A 7,500-nucleotide genomic window follows, 5' to 3' on the forward strand; every position below is an offset into this window, starting at 1 on the left:
AGAATATTGGTGAGTACTTTCTCTTGCAGGCTCTTGCATTGGACATTTTGCATTATTGCATGTATATGTATTTTTGGGTAAATGTTTGTGTAATGTAAATGTAGTTCCTTAAAGTTTGACTATGTTATGAAAATGGTTGTTGGGAAATCATGATTTTTCTTTCTTTTAGGACACGGGTGTTAGTGTAAGAAAAAGAGTGATCAAGATATTGAAGGATATCTGTTTAGAGTGTCCAGACTTCAACAAGATTCCAGAAATTTGTGTAAAAATGATCAGACGAGTCAACGATGAGGAGGGTATCAAAAAGCTAGTACAGGAGGTCTTCCAGGTTGGTTTAGTTGTGTGGACTTTACAAGCTTGTATTCCTTCAGTTATGTAACTAACACATACCATACGCCAATTAGTATCACTGCTAATACATCATATATAGTTAGTAAACATCTTTAGATATTGAGCCCAGGCTGAACATCTAATGATGTCTCAGAAAGGTTAAGGAACAAATAACAAATTGTAAGTTTTTGTAAACAATATCACATACAATATTTTCAAATTCTAAGATAGTTATATACTAGGAATATGTGCTTAACTGTGTATATAATGAATAAGCAAAATAATTGATGAGTATGATATTGATAAAGTAACAGTTAAAATGATATATGAGTAAAAATAATCATGTATTCCTTTTAAAATATGGAACTAATAAAGAGAGCAATACACATTAATTTGCTTTTTATGTTAATTCATAAGACCTGTATTATTTTCATCTTTCAGAACATGTGGTTTACTCCTGTGCGGGAGAGACCACAGTTAGATGAAGAGTCACTACTGAGAAAAGTTAACAATATCACAGAAGTAGTGATAGCCTGCAAGGATACTGGCTTAGATTGGTTTGAGCAGTTGTTGCACAGTGTAAGTAAATTTTCTAATGAAGTTACAATGGTAAATTTTGTCTAGGATTTTATTTTATTTGCCTACTCTTTGTTACCTTTTTTCACTAGATATTTTGTTGGGAGTAAAATGTTTTAACTACTACATACTTTTTCAATCAACAGATGTTTCGACCAAAGGAAGACAAAGATGATGTTACAAAAGTCAATACAGAACCTCCAAAGTCATTAGTAACAGCTTGCAAGCAGATTGTAGACTGTTTGGTAAGACACATCTTGGTATTGGAAGAGGGAGACCTGGAGAACCAGCCTGCAGATCAGCCAAGAACCACATCACAGCGTCTTTTGGCTTGTCACCAGACACTCTACCTTTTTGCTAAAATCCGTCCCCAGCTTTTGGTGGACCATGCTATTACACTGCAGCCATATTTGGCATGGAGGTGTCGGGTAAGTTTTTTTCTCTCTCTCTCTCTCTCTCTCTCTAATCTTTGAATTTTTGCTGATGTTTATATATGTGTGTGTGTATATATATATATATATATATATATATATATATATATATATATATATATATATATATATATATATATACATACATAAATATATATGTAAATATGTATTATATACATATATATATATATATATATATATATATATATATATATATATATATATATATATATATATTTATGAAGATAAGAATGACATTTTCATAGAAAGATATTAAATCTCTCTAACTTTCCCAGCATTAATGCTTACATTTTCCATCCTCAGACGCAAGTGGATTACACAATGATTGGTGTAGTGGCTCGAACATTAGAATTGGTTGTGCCTTTAATGGAACACCCTAGTGAGACTTTCTTGTCTCAGCTAGAAGAGGATGCGGTCAAATTAATCTTACAGCATGATCGCACAGTCATAACATCTTGCTTGGCTCTTCTAGGGTCTATAGTCAACACTGTTACTAAAAACTACAGATTGATCAAAGATTGCTTTAACAGGTAAGACTGTTTTATTTATATTTTCATTTTTTAAAATCTTTTGACAGATTGCTAAAGAATATATCCTGGTCCCATTAACCCTATCCCGACGGGCCCAGCAATAAGTGGAAACCCCCTACCCCGGGCCTATGCAATATTGCATCGGGAACGTCACACTGGTGTGTCACCCCATCATTGGGTATTTAGCCGTGTCACACAGGTGTGACGCACCGTTATCAAAGGGTTAACATCAGGTGATGTGATATCACATGTTGTAGCACTTGCTGCTGGAGATACGATATTGCTTCATGACATTTTGTATGGCTCCCTTGCCAGGTGATTGTTTATGCAGCGGCTGGCCACGGCCAGAGTGAGCTAATAGCTTGAGGCATTAGGCTTGCACACATTGGAATACCCTGGCATTATGACCATCCGGAACTAAAGCTGACCTGCCATTATCGGATTAACTAAAATAAAGCCAGATCAGTAATAAATCACGAAAGGGCATACTTTTTTTTAAGTTGCTTTAAGTCTGTTTATTCTATAAAGGATAATTAATTTTAGATCATATAAGGAAAGTGTTAAATAAGGGTTTTCTCAAAATACGTTTTGTATAGACTGCATATTCTATTTCTTTACTTTAGTGAGATTTATTATTAAAACTTAATTTACTTAGGGCAAGCTTAGGAATGTTAATTGTGCAGTAATATTAGCAGAATAAGTGGATGACTTTTCTAAGTAAATTATTAGTGGAAAAAAAAATTATAATTGCCATTAGAAAATGATTATTATCCAAAAAGGTATTTTTTCCCCTTTCTAGTGGATATCAATGATATATATATTCAAAACAGATACATGCACATTTGCTTTGAAATTGCTAAGCATTAGTTTACCCAATAGCTCAAGTTGCCACCTAATACTAGACTTCATTTTTGGTTTGAATTATTCAAGCCATTAGTGAGATAGTTTAAATCAAGCCTACCTGTCTTTGCAAAAATGCCTGTTAGATTATTGCTTTGGACAGCTTATGTAAATTAATCCATTGTGGCCTAACAACCTAACTGGTCATCATGACAGGTGGTCTACAACACTAGCGGCACTGGCTAGAAATTAGAGGGACAGAGAAAGTGTCTTCTCTGCCCTCTGAGTAGCGCAAACTAGCCCAAACAATAGTTTCCCATAAATCCATCGTAAAATGCAGGTTTAGGCTGACTTTGGAACCCTGTAGCTCTGGAGCAAACACCGTTACAGCCATAATACTTCATGACTGTGTGAGAGCTTCAACTGTGAGCAGATCCCAATATTGTGCCATGTACGCATTGATACCTGTCTTTTAGGCCTAATTGGTGCCGACATATGTATGCAATGGGTTAAAGTCTGGTAAGCATGACAGCTTATTTCATCTAAAGTTAAGCCATATGTACAGTAGCAGTTCTATTGATATTACACCTAATTTTGGCTTTAGAGGAAAGCAATACTCAAGGAAGTCATTGTATTTGTTTATGCATGGCATCTCAATACAGATGACAAGGATTGGTTAATATCAAGCTTGCTTCTGACATCAAGCCAACAGTGAAGATATGATGCATCAATAAATGAAGTCATTTAGACTTGTGATATTATGACAGGGTTTGCAGGAAACATTTATTTTGGCAAATGTTTAACCCATCACCAACGGGGCTGTTTTAGCTCCAAATGGTCTAAATGTTGGGGTATTTCAACCGTGCAAGCCTAACGCCTCAGGCTATTTGTCCGCTTTGTCCTCGGCCAAATGCTGCGCACCCAATCCCCAGCATGCCAGCCAGATGAAAAGCCATGACAAATATGTTGTCCCCTGCAGTTGGTACTGCCACCACTTGACCTGATATCTTGTCACCCGGCATTAACAGGTTAAGTAGCAAGGGACCATATGATGCACATCCACTCAAGGCCAAGAGTAAGAAAGTAGAAAATCATAATTGTTATGCCCTTTTGCATTTTCTTTCATGTGTTAGTCTATTTTTTAAGGAAATTTGCATAATGCTCCTGTATTTTCTACTGTTATCTAAATTATTCTTTTTCTTTTCTTTTTTTTTTTTTTCTTCTTTTTTAGGTATCACAGCTTTATCTCAGACTACAAAAGGCTGAATGAGGAAAACCCAGATAATCCTCGACTAGAGAATTACAAGCCCTTCTTCAGAAGAGCTCTCTACACTATTGGCCTCCTCCTGAAACACTTTGACCTCAAGAACCAAGTAGTTAGATGTGGGCTGCCGGTGAGGACAATTGCATGTTTTTATACCGCAGATACACAGCTTCATGATAATGATTATTGGCTTTTTATTTAATTCTTTAAAGATGTAATTTTAGGGAGTCAATTATTCTTTAATGGTATATTTTATTGTTTTGACCTGTCAATATTTTTCTTAAAGCAATTGTCTCTCTCTCTCTCTCTCTCTAAAGGATAATATCACCGAGCAAGTGTTTGAGACCTTGATGTACTTCATGGGTTTACCAGATATAAACTTGCAGTATTGCACCCTTCAAGCTGTAGGATTTGTCTGCATACGCCACTATGAACTAATGATGGGGTCTCGCCTAAAGCAGCTGTATCATATGATGTTACGTGACCCGTCCGTTAACACCAAGCTGCGCATCCAGACCCTACAAAATGTGGAGACTTATCTCCAGGAGGAAGAAATTAGAATGATTAAGCAGGACCAAGAGTGTAATTATTTAATTTTACAGAAATTATGCTTAAATTCTAACGTTCTTGTTCAGTTGTAACATATGTGTATATACAAATTTTACCTCCCTGACAGTGACTTGAACATGCGCTGTAAGATTGACAGGTATGGTGGTGAGACCGATTGGCTACTCGACCCGCTAAAAGAATTGTCCAACCAGACGCCTTAATAGACGTCATGGAACCTCCTACCTATGTGCTCTTAGCAGAACAGTGATAGTGAATTTTTACGGACAATTCCCGCGGGCACTCGGCAGCAACGGAATTCAAGTCCCAAATCAGGTTACTGAGGTTATATGTATGTTAGAAGATGGTAGAATACAGTAACGCATTTTAATATCTTCTCACATATATATAACCTTGGTAACCTGATTTGGGACTTGAATTTGTGATTCCGTTGCTGCTGAGCGCCCGCGGGAATTGTCCGTATAAATTTGCTATCACTGCTCTGCTAAAAGCACATAGGTAAGTTCCATGACGTCTCATAAGGCATCTGGTTGGACAAGTCTTTTAGCGGGTTGAGTAAGCGATCAGTCTCACCACTGTATCTATCAATCTTACAGCGCAGGTTCGAGTCCCAGTCAGGGAGGTAAAATTTGTACATATATATTAAAATACGTTACTGCATTCTACCATCTTCTCATATCATTTGTACTTTTTCTTTTGTGGCCAGTTCCTATAAATTTACTTGTTTTGTTGTTTTTTCTGGCATTACTTAATAATGAACTAATTTTTATGTTAAAAAAAGTATAATTTATGAAGATACAAGAAGCTGTTCTTTTGCTTGTAGTCTTTCTCTGAAATATTTGTTTTTCAATTTCAGGGGCAAAACAGAAAACTCGTGAAAATTTGAAAGAAATGTGTGATGTTCAGTCTGGTATGGCATCAGCAATCATCCAAATGTATTTAAAAGAGGTATGTTGTGCATTTAGATTTGATTTTGATTTACAGCAAGCCATTCAGGAAATGGAAATGATGAATAGTAGTGTCATTTACATGACTAGTTGTTTATAAACAAAAATAAAATAATTGGTCTATGTTCATATTTCCAGGTTCTAGAGTGTGTTGTATCTGGCAGTGTGGTTGTCCGCCACTCAGCACTGCGTGTGATCCAGTTGGTGTTAGCACAAGGTCTTGTCCACCCCGTCCAGATTGTACCTTACTTGGTCTGCATGTCTACAGACACAGAGGAAATCATAGCACACTCAGCAGACAAGCAGCTGCAGGACATAGAAAAGAAATACCCAGGCTTTATTGGGATGAAAGCTATGCAAGGTTTCCGGCTGTCTTACAGGTTGCAGTCATTGATTCAACCAACAATGCCTACACGTGGATTTCGGACCAAGGAAGGGGAAATCCCTGGGGCTCTTAATGGTTTCTTATATTCTATTATGCGCACTACCAAGCAACACAGAAGAGCAGTGGCCTTTTCCTTATTGAAACAGTTTGAAGAGCAGGCAGTAAGTTGAACACTTAATGTTATGTGTTCTTAGAAACTATAACTGGCATTTCTGTTTTTAGACATAACTGGCTGAGTATATGCTATTTATCATATGTAATTTTACATTATGTTTGTTCGTAAACTTCTTTTTATTTTCAAAGAAGCAGAAATAAATTATGACCATATTTGATAGCATTGTACTTATTAGGGTATCATAACTTTAATTCATGATAAAGATTCATGACAATGAAGAAAAGATAACACATTTAAGTCCTGTACAGTATTCTTGGCAGTGTAGTTTGTAAATATATATATATATATATATAATATATATATATATAATATATATATATATATATATATATATATATATATATATATATAATATATATATATATATATATATATATATATATATATAATATATATATGTATATAGATGATATAGATATATATAAATATATATATATAGATGTATAAATATATAAATATATATATATATATATATATATATATATATATATATATATATATATATATAAATTAAAGCAGACTTTATTTTCATTAATATACTTATTTTCTACCTTACAGCGGACGAGTTTAACTGAACTGTTGTTTATAGCAGACAATCTAGCATACTTTCCCTATCAGGTGCTAGATGAACCATTATTCATTATACACCATATAGATATAATGATCTCTGTCACGGGTACTAATCTGCTCCAGAGCTTCAGAGAGGTTAGTGTTTCTATTCCTGCATCATTGCTTGGTTTTGTCTTGATCTAAAATTACATTCCTAATTTAACAAGATGATTGATGACTAATTCTTCATCTTTTGTCATTTGCAGGCACTTATCCCTCCTCCAAATGCAGAGATGAAAATTAACCCAGAAACTAGACAGCCAGAGTATGTAGATGACTTGGATGACGAAGAGGACGTTGAAGTGTATTTATCCCGCCTCCCACCTTGCCTCACTCCACTTGTGGAATGTATCAATGCCTCTCAGGGATGCCTCCTGTTGCTCATGTTGAAGGAGCATTTGAAGGAGATCTATGGCATTACAGATGGGTAAATAATCATTAATTTCATAAGTATCAGCTTTGATATAACAGTAGTGCTCAAGTTTCACATTGCTTGAGTATCAGTAATGTTTAGGATTGGAATAGGAAGAATTGTGGCAAATTGGTTTGAAAAGAAGTCCATGTTTCAGCAGATAGTCCTTCCATGCTTAAACAACTTGCAAATATCGACTGTCTGCCTTGTATAGTATCGTTGTATTGATTTTTGTTTTCTTAGAAAACATGATAAAGAATGTAGTTATAATTTTTACTAGTACCCTGTGTAACAGAAGATATGACCTAATTTCATCTTTCATTATAGGAAAATTTCACAGTATTCACCCTCTGACACATCGAAGCAGTATGAAAAAGGGGCTGCCAGAAAAAGCACAGCCAAGTTTAACCCCA

At 35.2% G+C, this 7,500-nt stretch overlaps 1 protein-coding gene across 1 annotated transcript in view; it reads left to right on the forward strand.

Annotated features, from left to right (window-relative positions):
• The window catches only part of Nipped-B (Nipped-B cohesin loading factor), a 27,811-nt gene that overhangs the window by 16,555 nt on the left and 3,756 nt on the right, over nucleotides 1-7,500 (forward strand). Inside the window, exons 9-20 of the mRNA XM_086549473.1 lie at nucleotides 1-9; nucleotides 170-328; nucleotides 772-909; nucleotides 1,053-1,334; nucleotides 1,662-1,888; nucleotides 3,960-4,122; nucleotides 4,310-4,574; nucleotides 5,416-5,507; nucleotides 5,645-6,052; nucleotides 6,625-6,771; nucleotides 6,882-7,102; nucleotides 7,415-7,500. The exon at nucleotides 1-9 is cut by the window's left edge and continues 237 nt beyond it; the exon at nucleotides 7,415-7,500 is cut by the window's right edge and continues 98 nt beyond it. Of these exons, the coding sequence (XP_086405599.1) occupies nucleotides 1-9; nucleotides 170-328; nucleotides 772-909; nucleotides 1,053-1,334; nucleotides 1,662-1,888; nucleotides 3,960-4,122; nucleotides 4,310-4,574; nucleotides 5,416-5,507; nucleotides 5,645-6,052; nucleotides 6,625-6,771; nucleotides 6,882-7,102; nucleotides 7,415-7,500 (2,197 nt within the window). The remainder of the gene's footprint in view (nucleotides 10-169; nucleotides 329-771; nucleotides 910-1,052; nucleotides 1,335-1,661; nucleotides 1,889-3,959; nucleotides 4,123-4,309; nucleotides 4,575-5,415; nucleotides 5,508-5,644; nucleotides 6,053-6,624; nucleotides 6,772-6,881; nucleotides 7,103-7,414) is intronic.

The sequence above is a fragment of the Penaeus japonicus genome, unplaced genomic scaffold, assembly GCF_977035675.1.
Source record: "Penaeus japonicus unplaced genomic scaffold, GWHDUDI00000001_assembly GWHDUDI00000022, whole genome shotgun sequence".
In the NCBI taxonomy this organism is placed as follows: Eukaryota; Metazoa; Arthropoda; class Malacostraca; order Decapoda; family Penaeidae; genus Penaeus; species Penaeus japonicus.